The sequence below is a fragment of the Macaca fascicularis genome, chromosome 9, assembly GCF_037993035.2.
Source record: "Macaca fascicularis isolate 582-1 chromosome 9, T2T-MFA8v1.1".
In the NCBI taxonomy this organism is placed as follows: Eukaryota; Metazoa; Chordata; class Mammalia; order Primates; family Cercopithecidae; genus Macaca; species Macaca fascicularis.
The window spans coordinates 67274561-67295951 of NC_088383.1; the positions used below are offsets into that span (position 1 = coordinate 67274561).

The 21391-nt window shown below is 53.9% G+C and overlaps 1 protein-coding gene across 17 annotated transcripts in view; it reads right to left on the reverse strand.

Moving 5' to 3' along the window:
• ZMIZ1 (zinc finger MIZ-type containing 1) overlaps positions 1 to 21391 on the reverse strand; it is a 244059-nt gene that overhangs the window by 111631 nt on the left and 111037 nt on the right. For all 17 annotated transcript variants that reach the window (XM_074001695.1, XM_045400016.3, XM_045400015.3 and 14 more), the window contains one exon: positions 566 to 674. In XM_074001695.1, the coding sequence (XP_073857796.1) occupies positions 566 to 625 (60 nt within the window). In that variant the 5' untranslated portion in view covers positions 626 to 674. The remainder of the gene's footprint in view (positions 1 to 565; positions 675 to 21391) is intronic.

The following is a 21391-nucleotide window of genomic DNA, read 5'->3' on the forward strand; positions in this document are numbered from 1 at the left end:
TTTAATTTTTCTTTCTTTCCTCTTCTTTTTCCCCCCCGAGACAGAGTCTTGCTATGTTACCCAGGCTCGGCTCAAACTCCTGGGCTCAAGCAATCTTCCTACCTTGGCCACTCAAAGTTCTGGGATTACAGGCGTGAGCTGCCACACCCAGCCTGTGACTTTTATTTTTATTTTTATTTTTAAGAGAACAACTGGAGCAAAGGGGTAGGGAGCTTAGTTCTGGGGAGGGAGGTGGTGGGAGGGAGATGGAAGCGCCAGGTGCATCACTGCATCCTTGCACATAAACAGAGCCCAGAGAGGCCACAACACTGGCCCAATGTCACACAGCTGGGAAGGGTGTGCAAAGGGACAGAGGAGCATTGGCACTGAAACCCAGGCAAGTGATTCCAGCATTAGGCTGGTCGGTGCCAGCATGCCAATAATGGCCTCGATAGGTAGGTGGTCAGGAGGCCCTGCCATCCGCTCCAGCCAGCACCCGCCGGATGCCCTGTTGCTATAGCATAGGTGTGCTGCTCTGTCCGCCCCATCTGTCCCGCCCTCAGAGTGTGCCTTGCCCCACACCCACCTGCTTGATGCACTGCAGTCGGTCATTGGTCTGCTGGATGTGCCTGTCCATAGAATTCATTCTGGCCGTTTCGCTGGGTTCTACCCGAGAGCCATGAACGTTGTCCAGCCTGCGAAAAGAAAGGAGAGGGTGTTACTGGATCATGCCAGGCCTGCCGACCTTGCACCAGCCTCCCAACTGCCCTCTGGCCACAACACTGGTAGGTTCCAGAGCCCTTTGCTGGGCCCTGTGGGGCTGCACCTGGGGTACCTCACTGGGCTGAGGGCAGGAAAATGTTCCAGGTGCTTTCCATGTGTGGTACATGTGAGCTCTGGGCAGGCATGCCCACATTTCTTTTCTTTTCTTTTTTTTTGAGATGGAGTTTCGCTCTTGTCACCTAGGCTGGAGTGCAGTGGTGCGATCTCGGCTCATTGCAACCTCTGCCTCCCAGGCTCAAGCGATTATCCTGCCTCAGCCTCCGGAGTAGCTGGGATTACAGGTGTCCGCCACACACCTGGCTAATTTTTGTATTTTTAGTAGAGATGGAGTTTCACCATGTTGGCCAGGCTGGTCTCGAACTCCTGACCTCAGGTGATCCGCCCACCTCAGCCTCCCAAAGTGCTGGGATTACAGGTGTGAGCCACCACTCCCAGCCAGGTGCACACATTTCTGTACGTGCATGTGTGTTTTGGGTGGTGGGGGGGTGGCAATTCCCCTTGGATTCCTGGTTCAGGGCTTGGACCGTGTGTGTGTGTGTACGTGTGTCTGTGTGTGTGTACGTGTGTGTGTGTGTTCATACATGTGCAGGGGGACCTTCCCATATGATGACCTTCAGTGCACGTGTGCTCTGAGTGGAGAGCTCAGGTGGCACCTGCCCTCCCCCAGTCCCTCAGGCTTTAGAGTTCTTCATAATTTACAAACCACTCACAACTGTTTTTTTCACTTTGCCCTCTTGGAAAAGGAGGATAAGAATGAGCACCACAGCTATTTTCTAGATAAAGAAACTGAGGCTGAGAGACAGAAAGAGAAAAGCCAGGGTGGCACAGCAAGTGGTGTCTGAGCCCACACCAGGAACCAGGGTTCCTGACTGCCAGCCCGCGGTTTCCATTGTGCGAGGCTGACAGTGCGGGTGCAGGGATGGCTTGGCACTAGGCTCACCCTTCCTGAAGTGTGGGAGAAGGGAGCGTCAGGGCCATTAACATGAATGGGACTTCCCTCTGGATGACAGAGCTAAGTGGAGGAAGCTTCCTCGGCTTGAAATAGCCCCAGGAGTCCCCAGGCCGCTCCAGGGAGGCCACACAGCAATGGCAGAGATCTAGGTAGAGAGAGGAAGGACTGTAAGGCCCTAGTCCGCCCACTGCTCAGGGATCCAGGTTCTTGGGCCAAGGCAGAAGTCTGCCCGCTGCCAGCTCGGTTTGCCCTCCTGCCCCCAGGGGACAGTTCAGGCTGCAGACATCTGCGTCAGATCCAGGACGCAGGTGATCCAGGTGCTGGACAGGAGACCTGGAGCCCTAAGCCTTCTCTGCTACTCTGCCACACTCCCTACTAAAGACCCCTCATCTCTGGCCATGTCACCCTGGACTTTTCATGTGCTGGACACCTGCATTCTCTCCTTTCCTCTTCACACCCACTCTGTAAGGCTAGGATCATCTCCATTTTACAGGTGAGGAAACTGAGGTCCCCAGATGTGCCAAATCCTCGCAGCTGGTGGAAGTGTAGGTGTGTGTGCCTGCCTGTCTGCTTTCTACACACGCTCGTTGAGGGAACCAACACCATTGCCTGGCCCCAGCCTTTGGAAGAAAGTCCTGTTCCTCCTCCAATTGCTTTAAAGGATGTGTAGCTCTTGCTGCAATTCTTATTGCTCCATGTGTGTCTGAAAAGGTAATTCATTTGCATGGCTCAAAAATCAGAAAGTCCACAAAGGTATCCAGTCCTGGGTCCAGGTCCTGTCCCCAGGCCCCTGGTGCCTTTTCTAGGAGAACCAGTGCCATCAGTCCCCCTTCTGGAGAGTCTCATCTAGAAGCAAATATCTATACGCACTTTTTCTTGCCACATTTTTAAAAACTGAAAATAACATTACACATTATTTGGACGTCGTTTTCTTTCTCTTGATAACATCTGAAAGTTTATTCCACATCAAGACATAAAGAGCATCTTTTTTTTCTTTTTTTTGAGACAGTTTCGCTTTGTTGCCCAGGCTACAGTGCAGTGGCACAATCTTGGCTCACTGCAACCTCCGCCTTCCAGGTTCAAGCGAGTCTCCTGCTTCAGCCTCCCGAGTAGCTGGGACCACAGGCACTGCCACTATGCCTGGCTAATTTTCTTTCTTTTTTTTTTTTTTTTTGAAGACGGAGTCTTGCACTTTCACCAGGCTGGAGTACAGTGGCGCGATCTCGGCTCACTGTAAGCTCCACCTCCCAGGTTCATGCCATTCTCCTGCCTCAGCCTTCTGAGTAGCTGCGACTACAGGTGCCCGCCACCACGCCCGGCTAATTTTTTGTACTTTTAGTAGAGACGGGGTTTCACCATGTTAACTAGGATGGTCTCGATCTCCTGACCTGGTGATCTGCCCACCTCGGCCTCCCAAAGTGCTAGGATTCATGTGCCACCGCACCCGGCCACACTTGGCTAATTTTTTGTGTTTTTAGTAGAAATGGGGTTTCACTGTGTTAGCCAGGATGGTCTCGATCTCCTTACCTCATGATTCGCCTGCCTTGGCCTCCCAAAGTGCTGGGATTACAGGTGTGAGCCACCGCGCCCGGCCACCTTTTCATTTTTTAATGGCTGCACAGTATTCCTAGGTATCATGAAGCATCATCCAACTAACATGGGTCCATTGACCCTCTGCCAGGTGCTGTTCTAAGGCTTGAGCCCCCAGACAAGGCCCCTCTGCTCAGGGGGCTCACACTCCAGCCTGAAACGAGGGACCCTGAACCTGTTTCCAAATTTTTCTTTTTCTTTCTTTTTGAGACTGAGTCTCCCTCTGTCTCCCAGACTGGAGTGCAATGGCATGATCTTGGCTCACTGCAGCCTCCGCCTCCCGGGTTCAAGTGATTCTCCTGTCTCAGCTTCCCGAGTAGCTGGGATTACAGGCGCATGCCACCACGTCCGGCTAATTTTTATTTTTAATAGAGAGAGGGTTTCACCATATGGGCCAGGCTGGTCTCAAACTCCCGATCTCAGGCGATCCGCCCACCTTGGCCTCCCGAAGTGCTGGGATTACAGGCGTGAGCCACCGTGCCTGGCTCCAAATTTTTATCATTGCAGTGCTGCAGGAATAACTGTTCATACCGGCACATCACACGTGTGTGAATTAGTCTAGAGAACATACACTCAGAAGTGGACTTGCTGGGTCATCTGGGACTCTGTACTTCAGTAAGTGCTTTCTGGAGCTCTCCAGCAAGAAGGGAAAAGTGGGGGTTGTGCGCATACTTATTTCTTCCACCGTCACCCTGCCAACCATCCCTCCATTCATCCCACCCGCTGCCCAATTTCTCCACCCATCATTTATCCATCGAAATACCTGCCTGGGGAAGGAGGAGGAGGGTGATAGAGCACCCAAAAAGAAAAATTTAAAAAATAACAATAATAAAAACAAATGCCCGCCTGTTCACCTGTCTACTCATCCATTCAAACATCTTTAGTCTCCACTTGCTCATTCGTACATGCTTACGCTCTCCCAAGAAATGCTCTTTGTTTTGTTTTGTTTTGTTTTGAGATGAGTCCATCGCCCAGGCTGGAGTGCAGTGGCGTGATCTCGGCTCATTGCAAGCTCCACCTCCCGGGTTCACGCCGTTCTCCTGCCTCAGCCTCCCGAGTAGCTGGGACTACAGGCGCCTGCCACCACGTCCAGCTAATTTTTTGTATTTTTAGTAGAGACGGGGTTTCACTGTGTTAGCTAGGATGGTCTCGATCTCCTGACCTTGTGATCTGCCCACCTCGGCCTCCCAAAGTGCTGGGATTACAGGCATGAGCCACTGCGCCCGGCCGAAATGCTTTTTAATAACGATACCATGCAGGGTCCTAGGCTAGGTGGATTGGGCGTGCAGAGATTAAAATGAAATCATCTTCTTGTGTTCAAGGAACTCTTGGTCCAAGCCCATATTTACCTATTAGATGACCATGTGCTGAGCTCCTACAAGTCAGGTACTCGTCCAGGCAGAGCACAGGTAAGAGAATGTAGTTACATCCCCATTTTACAGATGAAGAAACTGAGGCTTGGAGATTACAGCTTGTTGGGTAGGAGCCAGCTCAAGAATCCTGGCTTTCCCTTTATAATTTTCACTCTTGAACAGGTCCTGGGGAGGCGGTAGGATACAGGTGTGCGTGTGTGTGTGTGTGGTCTGGGTCGGCAGGGGTGTGATCAGGGCAGCTCCGCTTGCTACTTCTGTAGGTCACCCAAGCGGGAGCTGAATGTGTCCTCCTGAGATTACCCACACAGACCCTCAGCCAGCATCCACATGACAAAGGCTCCTGGGGCCAGGGACAAACCATGGTGGGGAAGACAAGGACACAGAGAGCCCAGAGCAGGAGCAAGACACTGCCACCTTCAGCAAGGCCATCTCAGTTCCTGGTGCCAGTCCCCATCACAGCCAAAGGACCCTGGTGGTCTCCCAGGCACCACGTGATACCCCTGCAGCGGTGAAGGCCTGGGTCCCATGTGGGGGCATGGGTGAACACTGGTAGCCAGGGTTCCAATAGAGAATTCAACTTTCACAGCCAGCCAGGACAGGGAGACCCATCCCACAAAGGCCTGGGCTGGCTCAGCTCCTAGCTGGAGGAGATGGAAGAGAAGTATAAAGAAACCCCATGCCTGGCAGGCCTTCATCCCCCTGTCGGCAGGCCACTGACCACCAGGACAAAGGGCCACCGGTGGCCCAAGCAGCCAGCAGGGGGCGCTGTTGACAAACCTAAGTGACCTGGGGGCCAGACGTGAGCACCATGGAGGTTCTAGGTGTGCTTCCAGGCCCTCTGTCCTCTCCCTCACTCCAGTGAGCACCCAGATGTCCCCAGCCAGGATAGACTTTGAGTGGGTTTCTCTGGTTTCGTAGCCTTGGTTTCCCCATCAGCAGAACAGGATGCTGCAGAGGGGCAACTCAGTGACCTCATAAGGGTCTACTTCTGAAGAGGAACTTTCCCCTGACATTGTGTCCAGGGGCAGAGCCTGGTGGGCCTTGATAAATGCTTGTTGAATGACAGTGCCTGGAAGCCCCAGGCAGGCACAGGAGCTTAGATCCACCTAGTTGGCGATCATGGGGCTCAGAGGCCATTCTTTTCTGTTTAGTCACAGCAGGGGGCCAGGTCCTGCTTTAAGAAGAAAACAGCAAACTGGGAGACGGGACTGTCCACCTTCGGGCGGGCCCCACGCTGGCTCACGGGCAGTTCTGTCTGGAGGCCGGTGGCTGGACTGGCTTCTGGACAGAAAAATTCCTGGAATATTATGGGGCCAAAGGTGCTTTCAGGTCCCCTATCTACCCGCTCTGCCTCAGCTGGTTTTAATCTGAGGATCCTGGGGCCCATCAGTGGTTTGTTCAAGGCCACGGGGCACTGGGCCGTGTCCAGGTCCCAGGGGGGCTTTGCTCCCAGGCAGGGCTGCAGCTCGCAGGAACCGAGGGGTGAGTGTCTGGGCTTGCGACACCTGCGAGACCCAAGAGTGGGTAGACGAATGGCATGAGGGACATTGCAGACAACAGGGACAGTGGTGTATCCTGTGTTTCTTAATCAATAAAAGAACAAATGGCCAGCAGATTATGGAGGCACCTACAGGTGAGGTGCCAATTTTAAACTGTTGAAGTCAATGGTGGAGAACTGCGGTTACTAACCCCAGGAATGGAGGAGATGGAGGCTCCAGCCTCTGGAGTAAAAGGGTCAAAGGCCTAGAGAGCAAAGGGTCCCAGGCATAAAGAGAGGAAGGGTAGGCTGAGGGAGGCATGCAAGAGACAGCTTGTTGAGGGGCAGGCTGGGATCTACCATTTGCTCTATACCTGCTATGTTCAGGCACCAGGCCAGGCCCTATGCAGTGCTAATTTTCTTCCTCCTTAAAAGGTTCAGAGAGGGGAAGCAAATTGCCCAAGGTGACATAGCCGGAAAGCTGCTGGGCTGAGATTCAAACCCTCTATCTTTCCAGCTGTTAATGTGCTATTCTTTGCACTCCCCACAACTGGCGGTCAGGGCCTCCAGGTAGTCCCCACCTCTGGCTGTGACTGGGCCCAAAGAGATGACCTTCTTGTTCCACCCAACCTGTCCAAATCCAGTCACTTGCACCACCGGGCTCTCTGCACACCAGCCAGCTTTGGGAGGTGGCACACACCTGGTGGCCAGCAGAGGTCGCCCTTTGCCACAGGAGCGCTGCACGGCTGGGCTGCTGCATCCGCCTCCGGGCGCCTGGACTCCTTTAAGCCTTTACAAGTCGCTACAAATCCTCCGTGGCTGCAGCTGTAGAGTCCGCGAGGCCGGGCTCCTGCCCAACAGATCACTGTCGGCCTGGCCCCGCGTGCACCCGTGGCCTCAGCCCTTCCTACTGCCTCTGAATGGGGGGTGGGACCAAGCAGGTTACCCCCATCCCGGCTCAGGACGCCCTGGTCCGAGCAGCCAGGAGCCATGCAAAGCTAATCAGCATGGGGGATCAGGACCCTGCTCTGCTGAGTGAATAGGGCAGAGAGCTGGACCTCCGTTTCGCTGTCTGCAAAGCACAGGATCGGGCTGGCCAGCCTTTGGCAGACTGTCAAATACCAGCCTCTTTAGGATTCCCTGTGAGGAGCTCCGGCTGTTCAGAGAACTCCATCCCCATAAGAGGAGAATGACTGCTTTTGAAGCTGCAAAGCCTGTCCCAAGGCAGGTCCGTGGGGAGGCTGCAGGCCCGGCAGCAATGGGAGCTGTTCTTCCAGGGCAGCCCAAAGCCACGACACTGGCCCTTTCACAGCTCTGTGCTTCTTCTTGCACCTTACGCTTGGCTGGGCTTAGTTGGGCAAATGGAAGTTTTTGGATGGTGACATGGGGTCAGCTCGGCTTCCCAACTCCTGTGGGACGTCTTTCAGGACCAAGCTTCCATTTACACTTCTCACCACCCAGCAGAGCGAGGGTGTCTACCATTGGCGGCGCCTGGTGCAGAAGATGAGTTCAAGAAAAGTTAGTGGCTATTACACAGAGGGCTGCTCGGAGGATAGAACGTTGAGAGCTGAAAAGGCCTGGGAACACCCACCTCATGCCCTTATGGGGCAGGGTGGGAGGTGGAGGTGGGGAGGGGAAGAGGACACGGAGGGCGCCATAAGCCCAGCTGGGCTGCAGCCCCTCTGACAGGTCCAGGTAGAGCCCTGGACATCTCTGGGCTGCCAAGTCAGCAAGGAGAGAAGCATCTCAACTGCCGCAACGGCTTGGGGAGGCAAACAGCCCTCAGCGGGCTCCTTGCTGGACATGGGGATGAGGTGCTCCTAGCTGCCCCGTAGAAATGTGGAGCTCCATAGGCAGCTAGCTCCCAAGGGTGGCAGCTAACCGAACAGCCGGCTGTCCCAACACAAGTATTTTATTTCCCACCTTTGAAGCCTCACTAGTTCAGTCCACATTATGCACACGCACCCAGAGAGAGGTGTCTGCACAGCACACACGTGTGTATAGGCACATACACATGTGCCCCTTTGCACACTTCACAGCAGGTACGTGCACATGCTGGATGCCAACACAGATGCACTTGAGCACACACATCTCATGACAGCTTGCACAGGCAAGTGGGGGTCCCTGGGGAGCTGTGTGAGCAGTGGTGTGCAGAAATGATTCAATCACCATGCACATCTGCAGCTCAGGTCTCCTGGGGCAAGCGGTGCCAGTGGCAGGAGTGGGCAGCTCTGCCTACAGCCCGAGAGCAGAGGCTGCGTTCCAAGACACAGCCAGAAGGGAGAGCCTAGGGGACCAGAGGACATCTCAGACAGTCCCTTCATCAGCCTTAGACTCCCAGAGGGACAAACATCATGAGCCCTGGGCTCAGCAATGACCTGCCAACCTGCACATGCCAGCATTAGTCGGGATCCTGCTCGGCCTGGCCCCAGCCCTCACCACTCTCAGTCACATCCTTTGTCCCCGACGTGGGGCTGTTCCCTGCCTCCCGGACTGTGCCCTCAAGATTGCACCTCCACGTCTTTGCCTCTGACTGTCCCTCTGCCCGCAATGCCTGGACACCTCCCACCCATCAGGGTTTGGCTCAACTGTCACTCTTTCTTGCTCTTTCTTGGTTTCCACCCCTATCGCCCCAATGTCCCTGTCACACACCCCCATCTTAGTGGCACTAGATGAGGGCTGAGTCTTTGCATCTGTCTCTCCATCAGCTGGAAGGTCTTCCAGTTACAGATCCCTTAGTCTAGCCCAGGGCTCGGTACTCAGCAGGTACTCATTAGATGAGTGAACAGGCAGGTGGACGCATGGCAACTGCTAGATGTACATGAGACCCAGGATGGTGAGAGCTGAAAAACCCATCACCCAGCCCTAATCAGAAGATCCTAGGACTCAGAGACACTGGTCACCCCATTGAGGGTTCCCAAAGAGAGATACATGTGCTGCTGGTGGGACAAGGATGACTTTAGAAGGTCCATAGACAAACCTTTTACATTCTCATAGTGAAGTTTTTGGACGGATGAGTTCATGAATATTATTATTTAGGATGTGGTTAAATTAAGTAGCAATAGCAGACATAAGTGAATTTAAGAATCGTTTTAAACATAGTATGAATGGGATGAAAGTGACCAAGGTTAGGCAAGCACTGATGTAGACTGATGCCTTCCTCACCTTAAAGGTAATGAGTCGAAGCTCAGAGAGGTGTGGGAGCTGCCTGTGGTCATGTCGCAGGTGGCTCGTGCATTCCCAACCCTTGGTAGCCTGCACCAGGCACGCAGGCTGGATGCAGAGGAAGAGGGTGGTGGTGAAGCAAGGACAGTAGCAGACTGACTTTGTGCCCTACCTCAGGGAAGTCAGAAAGAAGGGCAGAGAGACAGAAGACGAGATGGGGAGAGGGAAGGAAGAGGCAGCTCCGGGCAGCTGCACAGGGCCAGCTGCTTCCAGCTCTTAGCAGGACAACTGGAGCAGGCCCTCGGACCAGCTTGAGTCACAGCACAGGGTGGGGCCCCTGGGTAGGCGGTGGTCCTGAGAGCCAGACCTCCTGGCTGTGAGGTTGTGGGAGGCTATTTCACCTTCCTGAGCCTGCATCCTCATCTGTCAAACAGGAAAGTGCATCTCCTCCCTGCCCCACTGTATTGAGGAGCTAAGCAAATGAATACTTAGGGGACAGTGTTTCAAAAAGTGAAATTCTGCATTCGGGCCACAACTCTTTAGAATTCAGTCCCTCCTTCCTCAACCAGGGCAGTGCTCCTGTGCCAAGACTTGACACGGCTCCACACTGCCTGGCCAGAGTTCAGATGCTTTGGCTTGGCACTCAAAGCTTCCGGAAGGGTGGACCCACTTCTCTCCATGATCCAATCTCCCAACACCCATCCTTGTTCACGGGAACACCCATTGTCAATGCCGGCTAATGGGATAACATAATGTAATCTTGGCATTTCAGAGCGGGGGCTTCATGAGGGTCAGCCTCACACAGCTATGCCCAACAACATGCCCTGGGACCCAGAAGTTAATCCAGGAGTGACGGTTTCCTGGGGAAACACTCACCAAAATGTGGCCCTGACAAAGGGGCCAGCCCACTGACCCGACCCACACAGGGCTTGGATCCCAGCTGCATTTGGTGTGCCTTGTCTTTTGGCGCACATGACACTTTAGAGGGCCTAGGCCATGCCCTTCAGGCAAAACTCTCCTGCCATCCTCTGGCCATACTCCAAATCCCTGACCTCACAGTGAACTTTCTCTGACAGCTTCTCTTCCCAAGAGGCAAAGGAAGGTTAGATTCAGCTCTGGAGAAGACCCCTTGGGCTTTCTCTCATTCCAAGGAGGTCCTGCCCCTACACTTTGTTTCCTCAGAGTGGAAAGAGGTACTGAACAACTATCAAACCTATATGTGCTAAACACTAGGTTCTCTATGTCACATCAGTTAAGCCTCAAAAACTCTACCATGCTATTCCAGTTATTATTACAGTGCTATAGATGAAGAAACTGAGCCTCGGAGAGGTCCAATGACTTGTTCAGGGTCACACTACTGACAAGTGCCAGGATTTGAACCCAGGTCTGATGACAAAGCCCACGTTTTTCTGTATCATGTTTTCCATGGGAACATGGGAGACCTCCCTCAACTAGACACTGCCTTCCCCAGCCCCACCTTCCCTGAGTGAGAGGAAGGTGACTAGCACTGCTGTGGAGTGCTAAGGATGGTGAAGATAGGGAGTCACAGGCCCGTCCAGTGCTGGGCCCAGGCAGGCCACAAGCCTCTCCCAGGATAGCAGTGCTCATGCAGTAGCCCTGTCCTGGCTCTGCCTCAAGGCTCTTGTCTGTGACTCCAAAGGCTCAGATGCCATGAGGTGGAGAAGAGAGAGGTGGGAACAGTTACCCAAGGGCCCTTGGAGGATATAGGGAAGGATGTGACTAGACAGAGGCAGGATCCCCCCGACCACCAGCTGGTGCCCTCTAGAAGGCTGTAAATACCTATCAGATGTTCCTACACCCTGGCTCCAGGGATGAGGAGGTATTCTCCATTGTCCCCTCCCTACCCCCAGCTCCCCAAGGCTCCAAATCCCACCTGGCATTCTGCAGGAGCTCCAAATAGGGGCAGGATCAATGGCATCCCCCAGGAAGAGTCAGACAGAACTAGATCAGCCCTTAAGGACCAGCTGGCATAGGGATAGTAGTGGTCTGGTATGCAGGAGGTGGAGGTGGCATCCATACCACCTCCACCTCCCGCACCCATAGCAGGCATGGCTAATCAATCACTGCACTCTTCCCAGTGAGTCCAGGCATGCCCAGCCAATCCTCCACACACACTTCTGCACAGCCACTGTTAACCACTTGGTACCAACACATGAGATGAAGTCTTCTAGGTAGTCTATTTTTGAAAAGGCAGTGAACAGAGGCCAGAGAGGAGAGGACTTAGCTTGAGGTCACCAAGAAGATCCATACGCAAACTTCCCGTTTCCTGACTTTGTGCTTTCCCCCAAACTGAGAGTCACAGCCAGGTTCTTTTCAAACTAACAGCCTCTATGGATGGGAGGGCCAATTTCAAGCAACCTTATATCACAGTCTCACAGTAGCCTGCAAACAAGTATTATTCCAGTTTGCAGATGAGAAAGTTGAGGCTCAGAGTGGGTAGGTGATTTCTACCTAGCCACACAGGGAGGTGTGGGTGACCCAGGGCACTGGCTGCTCCTTCTGAGCCCATGCGTGTACTCCTTTAGTTAGCTGCTCTTCACTGTTAGTATATATATATATATATATTTTAATTTCTAAAATACCAAAAAATTGGGGAAACAGAGGAATCAGAAGGCAGACATGTATTTGAGTTAAAAGTGGTAGATGGAAAAACAATGAAAAGTCCTCATGGCTTAGATCTGGAAGTGATCTGGGATCCGCGCAGGCCTATCCTAATATTTACAGATGAGGAAATGGAGGCCTGGGGCAGGGTGGGTAGAGCAGAGCCTTGAAGGCCCCACTGTGGATCAGAGGCAGGGCCAGGGCCCACACCCAGGCCTCAGGAGCCCCAGCTGCCCCAACCACATCCAGTCCACCCCCTGCTGATGCCTGCCCAGGCCAGGCCTGTGGTCAGCCCACAGACTGCTCAAGCAGGCCTGCCCTGGGGAGCTCCAAGCTGCCTTGGGGGTGGGGGTAGGGTAGGACAGGGTGCCCATGCCAAGTGTGATGGGAACAGGGGCTTGGCTCTTACTGAGAAGCAGCTATGGTTCTCCCTGCAGAGGCCCTGGGCAGCCCCCACAGCTCCCTGTGGAGATTTCCAGCATCCCTAGATCCGGGGGTGGGAGCTGGGCTGAGGCTGGCACGGTGATCCATCAAGCGCTCTTCTCCAGAAAGCCCATGGCATGGGAGGGGCGTGCGTCAGCTGGGTCTAGCCCCATCTTCATCTAGGGGAGTCTCTGGGAGTGAGGCCACTCAGGGGACTGAGCCACCTCGGCCCAAGAGTAGAGGGCCCTCATTCCTGAAACCCTCCAAGCACAGGCTGGACACCCCACAGGCAATCTGAAAGCACGCTTCCTGGCTGCCTGCTGAAAGCCAAGAGACAAAATCATGCTAGGTGCTCCGAGGCTGCCTGGGTGACTTGACAGTCTAATGTGCACAGCACTCTAGAGTTTACAAAGCACGTTGGTGTCATAACCTCATAAGTTGGCCCATGTCTCACCCCATCTTAGATGGGCAGTATAGCTTAGTGGTTAAGGGCACCAGGCTGCCTGGGTTTATATCCTGGCTCTGATACTTGCTGGCTTCTGTGCCCTGGGGTACAATGCTAGCCTCAGTATGCCTCAGGTCCCCCATCTATAAATAATAACAACAGTAACCATAATTGTACAACTTCATAGGCTGCTGTGCTGATTCACTGGGTTAGTGACTAGGAAACTTAGCCTAGCCCTGAGCAGGTGAACATTCACTCTCTCGAGTGCCCTGGTGGATCTTATCGGCTCCATCAGAGGCAGGAGGAAGCTGGAGCCAGAGGCTCGAGTGCTTGCATGAGAGAGTTAAACACCACCACTCCATAGGCCCTCTGGGAACCACACCATGAGCTCAACAGGGTGCCTTGGAAGTCATGGGTGGATGAGGCTGAGAGGGAGGCAGAGGTCCCATGCCATTGGCCAGAATGCCAGGTTGAGGAGATGGAGGGACCCTGTTCTAGTGGCAAAGGACAGTCACAAATGTTCCAGAGGGAAGGATGGATTAGGGTAGGAGCTTTTGGACAAGTGAGCTCCTCCAGCAGTGGCCTAGATGCCCAGGTGAAGTCTGCCTGGGTGGGCACCATCTCTAATAGAGACAGGAGACCAGAGAGAAGCCAGGCTATGCTCTGGTGACTGGGACACCCCAGATGGCTCTGCCCAGATCTGTTTCTTGGAAACCAGGTCCCAGGAGTTGCTCCTGAGTGAAAGATTCCCAGTTAGATGACTTGGGGAAAGCCGCATCTTCTGTCCTCCTCTGGGAGATCACGAAAGCATGGGAAGAGCCTTACGAAATCTGGCTTTTCCCAACGTTACTGGATCGCAAAAATGCTTTTTTCACTAAACACATTTTAAAATCCCACAGAACTAGTTTTCCCCAGGACTTGCTTTGAGAAATGCCGACCTAAAGGGAGTGGCCCAAAGGTGGAGAGGGTGGAGGAGAGGCAGAGAAGAGGCAAGGAGAGCCAGCTGGCTGGGTTAAAGACTAGGGGAGAGGACATCCAGGGGCTGGGGGACGGGAGGAAGACTGCTAGCTCCAAGACGGGCTCTGGCCACAAAGGTGTGACCAGAAACAAAGGTGTCTGTGGGAAGAGAAGCCACAGAAAGATCTGAATCCTGGATTCTGAATCCAGTATCATGTTCAGCTTCATGAAAGCCAGGGCCACCTTGGATATACCCAACCAGCCAGGAGCCTGCCTGAAGGCCCCCTGGGATCCCTCCCCCAGCAAGACTGGCTCGGGGTGGGGAAGAGCGGCCCAGTATACTTCCTGGAAGGGCAAAGGCCAGAGTAGGAAGGTCACATGAGCTGCCTGAGGCGGAGATGACCCTCCCCTGTCCCACCCAAGCAATGACTGCAGCCAGAGGCACAGGAGCCAGGGTGTGTACAGGCCCAGGTGGCCCAGGCAGCAGGCAGGACTCTCTACCTGAGGCCCTAGAGGTGGGTGGCCCTCCTGCAGTCACTCTGACATCTCCATTCATAATTCTGAATAGTAACGAGAAGAATAGGTGTGTCCTTCATTATGTACTATGTCAGACAGCATATTTGGTATTTTATGTGAATTATCTTTATAATATAGCCAAAGGTAGAATGAATGAGTGGCACCATCTACAGATGGGAAAACTAAGGCTGAATATAACTAAGGAACTTGCCCAAGATCAGAAGATGGCAAAGCTAAGATCCAAACCCAGATCTATCAGACTTCAAAGCCCAGTAGCTACCCACAAAACCAAGCTATCTCCACACTATTCTGGGGCTGGGGGCCAGGGAAGATGAGTGGCAGACAGGACGGCTCCCGGCTGCCCGGTGGGAGGCCCTTGGGTTCATTCATTCTCCAGGCACTGCCCTGGATCAGCTCTGCACCGCCTGTGCTCAGCCTGGGAGGGACACAGGACACAAGGTGTCCCCTCAGAAGGATCCTGGTCTGGGGGTCCCAAGCATGCCAGCACGCGTACTGCACTGTGGACACATAGCTGACCTCTCTGTGCCCATTTCCTCAGCTCCAGAAGGAAGGGGTTGATCAAGATGTCACTCATTTCTCCCTGCACCACAAATCTCTGAGGATGGCTGGGGTGCTGAGCTTTCCAGGAGCCCACTCGCTGCACCAGGTCCCCTTCGCATCTACCATCCCATCGAATTCTCACTCCAACCCAGCAAAGTGGGCACCACAGCTCAGACTTCACAGAAGAGGAAACTGAGGCCCAGAGAGGTTACACAACTCGCCCAAGGTCACACAGCTGGGCAGTGAGATTGCTGGGACTGGAACTTGGGTTTAGCTCATTTCAAAGGTTCCAGCCTAATCACGTAGCTATACCGGCAGTGTCCACCGGGCCAGAGCCAGGCGTGGGAAAGGGAATTTCTGCTCGGCCCAGGCCATACTGTGGTATGACTGCAGCGCTCAGACCCTGGACTCCCTGGCCTTGATGAAGGGGGGATGGGGTGAGATGATTCCTAAGGCATCTTCTAGCTTTAACACTCTTGCAGGAGGCTGGGGAAGAAAGGATTAAATGAAAAGAGTAAGATGACATCTCTGATTTCCAGAAGCCTAAAATCCAGGTGAGGGCAGACAAGCAGTACCAACCTACCTGCTGGGAGTGCCTACCAGAGGGCTACACTGCAGAGGCCAGGCTAGGGATCACCCCACAGGCTTCCTGGAGGAGGAGAGGTAGAGCCCGGCGCCAAGGGCCAAGGGGGCATGGCCTCCAGCAGGGGCAGTGTGGCTGGGCAGATGGTTAGAGAGTGGGCAGGGAAAGCCTGTCTTATTTTGGAAATAAAACCACAGGCTTAGTGCCCCTCTGACCAATCAGCCTGGCAGGTGGCATGGGGGTCCTTCTTAAGGGAGAAGGTATTGAAATGAAGCAGGACTCTCACCATTCATCTGCTTTTTAATTAACTCACCCTGCTGCCTTAAGTGATTCCCTGCTCACACTTTTCTTTTGAAAATTCCAAAGTGCTATTTCTGACCTGTGATTTACTATTGCTGTACGTCTCTATAAGCAGTGTTTTAGCTTAAGTGGCAGTTGCATATTAATTACAAAGTTAATTATGTGCTGTGTAATCATGCTGTAATTCATTAGTTTACTCTATACTCTGAGAGCCTCATGCTAATAGCAAGATCTGACAGGGTTTCGGGAATCAACAAGAAAGACCTGCTGGAAATCCCAAATGGGGCTAAAAAAACACTGGAGACCCCACCAAGCCCCTGCCTGCCCAGGGCTTCCAGCAGGCACACAGCCTGGGACACGCCAGTCTGTGGGGGCCGGTGAAAAACCCAGGTGGGTCACGTTTCTCCCCCATGGAAGCGCAGGCACAGGAAGAGAATTTGTTTAAAATTACTTACGGAACAGAGAGTCACTTCAAGGTGAACAATTAACTGCTCAGATCACCCAAAGTGGCCCCGTGAGCACAGACCACGGGCAGACCAGGGAAGGGCTTGGCCAGGGAAGGGCCAGGAAGTTGTTCAGATGGGAAGACCCAGGCCCAATGGGCGTGGGTGGTGGGTGTGTGTCTGGTACTTGGACCCCAGTCTCTTTACACCCCTTCCCTCCTCTACGGTGTCCTCAAAACATCCAGGGACCTGAAAGTGAACACTGGCCACATTTCTTTCTCCCTTCTTTCCTGTTTGGTTTTGTCTCCTAACAGTAACTCTCCGGGTGATCGGGCCTGGCTGGGACTCCTGGTTACTCCTCAGACAGCCTTGAGGCCTCCTGACACAGGTGAGAGCTTCCAGCCTCCCTGCACAGGGAGCAGACGATGGACAGGAATGGACACAGACACTCCAGACGCTGCCCAAACCTTGACTGCTCCGGGGTTATTCCAGGGGATTCTTTTCTAAAACCACAGTCCAGTGTTGTCAGCCACTGAAGATTCATCCAGAATCCTCCAATGGCATTTAAAAGTCAAAGTGAGCAAAGACAGGCCTGCTCCAAAAAGCCTCCCTTCACCCTCAACTCTGCAAATCTGTGGATCAAATTTCAAGCCGTTGTTGAGGGAGGAGAAGATACAAAGGCTGTGACCTACCCCGGACATAGCAATCTGGTGGCTGAGACCCTCTCCTTTCCAAATATAAACCTGCTTGTTTTATTTCTGCTGACAGCTGAACGAGGGGAAAAAAAAAAGATGTAGAAGTCCTTTCCCTTCTGGCTCCAGTCAACAATTGGAGAGAAGGACTTGGAGCCCCAGCTGGCATGGGAGGAGGATAAATAAGAAAAAACAAAACATGTCCTTGTGCTACAGTGGAATGTTTTAAAAAGAGGTGAAAAGCACAAGGTCAGGGGCAGATTGCATTTTCTATCATTTCAGCAGGCTCAGGGAGAAGGCAGGATGCTGCCGACTCAACAATTTTGGGGCAAATCCGTTTTGGAGGGAACTCATTTTGTGGGGAGGGGGGCATCTTAACAGCTATAGTGCTGTGGTTTCCTTTCCTGGGATCACACCGGTTTCCCTGGCAACAGAGAAGTCCAGCCTCCAAAGTTCTGATGGGAGACCAAGGCTTGGCCTGGGATGCTCCCGACAGTTATCCACAGCCAAGGATTCACCGTCCTGCTCGCCTGGGCAGTGAGGTGGGTAGGAGAGGTGCAAAAACATTGGCTCTGCAAAAATATGGGCACTGGTCCCCGTCTCTCCTGCCTGCACTTATGCAAGCAGCTACTCATCCCCAGATTCATCACTTTTCAGGGCTTTATGGCTGAGCAGGTAAAAATCCAGGAACAGCTTGGAAGCAAGCCTTCATCTGACAGGAGCTGAGGACCCTGAGGAAGCAGTAAAGGCTCAGGGGCAGGCAGCAATGGACCAGCAAGGGCTGGGCTTCGTGCAGAGCACACTTTGGCCCTTGTGCGGCTGGCACAGGGGAACTGGATCAGAAGAGCAGGCTGGGATTTCTAAAGTCACCTCTCCCTCCATCCACACTCGCTCACACAGCTCCATTGGCATCTCCTAGACATAGACCCCATTTTCCCAGAGAAAGATTGAAAGGTCTGGCCTGGAAAGACACAGTCCATGGATCAGGTGTGGGAAGGAAGAGAGAGGTGAGTGAGAATCAGAGGGAGGAGAGGAGGCAGAGAGGCGCTGGCGACTACATTTGCAGCTCACTTATCGGGGCGCCTCTGGGAGCTGTGCTAAGTGCTCCACACACATTATCTCAATTAATTCGTTCTCCAGCTGCCAGGTGGGGCAGGCACAATTATCCCTCGATAGAGGGAATTGAGGGGTTAAGTGACCTGCCCAAGGCCACCCAGTAAGTGCATGGCAGAGCCGTGAGTCACACCTGCCAGTCTCCAAGGCCTGTTCTCATGCTCACAGCTCAAAATGCTGCGTGTGCACATCGGTAGAGGGATAGAAGGAGAGGCAGGGGCAGGGAGAGCCACTCTGGCCAGTGCTTTCTGTTCCTGATGGTGGAAGGAAGACAGAGGTTCCTGGAATCCTCCCCTCTGCTCCCCTCCCCAGAACCTCCTCTTTTCTTCTAAACATTCGGCACACTGTCCACCCACAGGAAGACAGGCCATGGAGCACAGCCACCTGGAGGCTCTGAACCAGACGCCCTGCCAGTATCCCACCTCAAGGAAGAGGCAACGCTGGCCGACATTTCCTGAGGGTCTGATATTGTACACTTCATCTCCTTCAAACGACCCTATGAAGTAGACAGGAATAGTCCCTTTTATTGAGAAGGCACTGGAGGCTAATAGAGTGTCATGCGTATGTCCAGGTTCACAGAGCTAGTAAGGGGCAGAGCTGGGATTCCGGCCCTGGTCTGACCCCAAAACCCAACCCTCAACTGATGATGATGATGACGATAGGATGACAGCCATGCCTTCCTGAACTCTTACTATGTCCTCTGCCCTGCTTGAAGCACTCTGCACATACGGATTTGTTTTATTCTTTCAACCATCCTATGTAGTACATGCTATAATTAGCTCCATTGCACAGATGGGAAAACTGACACACAGCTTTGAAGGCAACACAGCCAAGGGCATTGCTAGTAAGTCACAGTGCCAAGGTTTGAACCCAACCAGGAGACGTCAGAGCTCACACTCGTAACCCATATAACACACTCTTTCTCCATCCACAGAGATACCCTGTCTCCCAGCCTTGCATCCTTCATTCTGGATGGTTGTGGGATCCTGTTAGGGCAGGCAGCAGTTTGGGGGTGCCCAGGTTTTTCCCTTCATAGAGCTCATCAACCTAGAGAACTGGGGAATATCAAGCAGGACCTGGATTGTGTCTCTGCGCACGTGTGTGTGTGTGTGTGTGCGCACGCACGAGCCTCAGGCCTGTGCTGCATCCTGGGTGTGCATGCAGCTGATTTATAACCCTCCAAGAAAACAGAATTGCAAATCTCACCCACAAATCTTCCTTATCGAGGTACTTGCCACAGGCAGACACATCATGAATTCCCAAAAACAGGCAGGCCTCCCCCCAGCCTCGGCTCCCTCGTGCTCCCTGCTCCATGGGGCCTGAAAGGGGCCAAGGGTTGGCTCTGACAGGTCCCTCTGGCTGCCAGCAGTCTGGCCAGTTCATCCCTGGGAGTGGGTGCCAACCTAGATGGACCTGGTACTGCTTATCAGAAGTGCTGGCTCCTTAGTGACCCAGCCCAGGGAGAGCCTCATCAGGTAGTTTTGGGACCCTCCTGGCTGACCCACCCTACTAATTGCCCTACTCCAGCCCTCACTGCTCAGATGATGAAGGGCGGGGCCTTGAAGCACCTACAGAACTGAGGAGGAAAAGAGTGCACATCTAATGAACACGGACCATGCACACACCACAGACGGCACTAAGTGTTCCAAATTTATTTCATTTAATCGCCATGGAGACCCTGGAGACAAGGCCCAGAGAAGTCAAGTGACTGGGCTTGGACTCAGAAGGCGGGCAGTCTGATTCTAGAGGCTGTGCTCGGAACCACTCTACTGTGTTCTCTCCAACCCTGGGCCTCTTCAAATCCTCAAGCCTCTTAGGGCTCTCAGGCCCTGTCCCTGGCACACATACCCTTACCCACTTTCCCCCAGAGGGGTCTGGGTCCACTGGGGTCACCGTGCTGGTATTTAATCCCATCCCAGTGTTCATAGGTATGGACCCCTGGGAAACATTCCTGGCTCCTGCACACCCAGAACCAATGCTGCTGCACTCTGAGTCCAGTTCACACTGTCCCCACAAACCCAGCCCATACCTCACCCACAGAGCTCTCTCCAGAAGCAGGCTCTCTCGGGGGTCTGCAGTCACCCGGTCGATACTCCTAGCCTCCACCTTATCCCGGATGTGCGCAAGAAGGAGGCGGGCGCATCAGGCAGCAGATGGGGGCAGCCCAGGCTTGGCTCTCCTCTAAACTGCTGTGTGACCTAGGCCAGTCCCCTACCCTTTTTGAGTTTTGTCTTTTTCATCTGAAAAATGAGCTTGGGCGGATTAAATTGCCTGAGTAGGAGATAGCCCTTGTTCCTCAGGAGAGGTGCGTCCATGCATGCACACACACACGTACACACACGTGCACACATGCACACACGTATACACACACACAGTTCTGGTAATGTCAGGTGACTGAATTCCCCATCCCAGCCCAAACAGAACCAGGCACCAGCCCATCCTTCCTGTGAGGTGTCTCTCGTCTCTCTCCAGCTTGGCACTGGGTGAGTCCTGGCTCCTCCTCCTCCTCCAGTTCAGACTCCCACAGCCCCAAACCTGTAATCCCCAGCAGGGAAAATGACAGCCTTGTCCAGCAGCCGCCCTCAGCTGGCGGTGGGGAGCCGGGCGGTGGCTGTGGTGGTGGTGGCTGGGAGGCGGGCCGGGACACGCAGCCGCCAAGTCAGGGGAGGTCAATGGTGGGGACAAATGCCATGGGGACTGTGGGCTGTGGGTAGAGGAAGCATGAGAGAGCAGAGCAGGGAGGGATGGGCCTTGGCCTGAGGCAGGACGAGGCCCAGAGAGGGTCACAAAGGGGTGTGACCCGGACAGCCAGGCCCTAGAGGGCAGCAAGGTGAGCACTGCCCACAGTTTGGAGTTTGGGAAGCTACAAGCACACTGATGCCTGGGCTTCATCCGGCTCCCTGGGAGGGCCTAGGAACCTGCATTTGAGAATGTGCCTCTGGGATCTGGTTGCAGCTGCTGGGCAGGTGGCTGCTCAAGCCCCTGGGTTGCCTCTGCCCCAAGGAGGAGGTGCTGGGGTCGCTCCTGCCTGTGCTGTCTCCCCCTCAGAATCCACCGCCACTTGGCAGGAGGACAAGGCTACAAACAGCACCAATGACACCACAACTGCGTCTGCCCAGCTGCTCACCTCCAGTCTCCTCAGAAGCAGGCAGCCCGTTTGTAGGCAGGGCCACAGGACTGTCCCCATTTACTAAGGCTTGGAGAAGAGAATGGTGACCTGACTCAGCCCTTGCGCCTCCTCCCAGGCCCCTTCCCACTGGGAAGGGCCATCAGGAGGCTGAAACCCGGGTGCTCCCTGCTCCTGCCCGAGCCTGCTCTAGCAGGGAGACTCTGGACGCAGGGCCACACTGACTCTCGGTCCGTCTCAGTGGGAACCCACGGCTCTGCCTCCTGGGAAAGGAACATCCCACACACGGC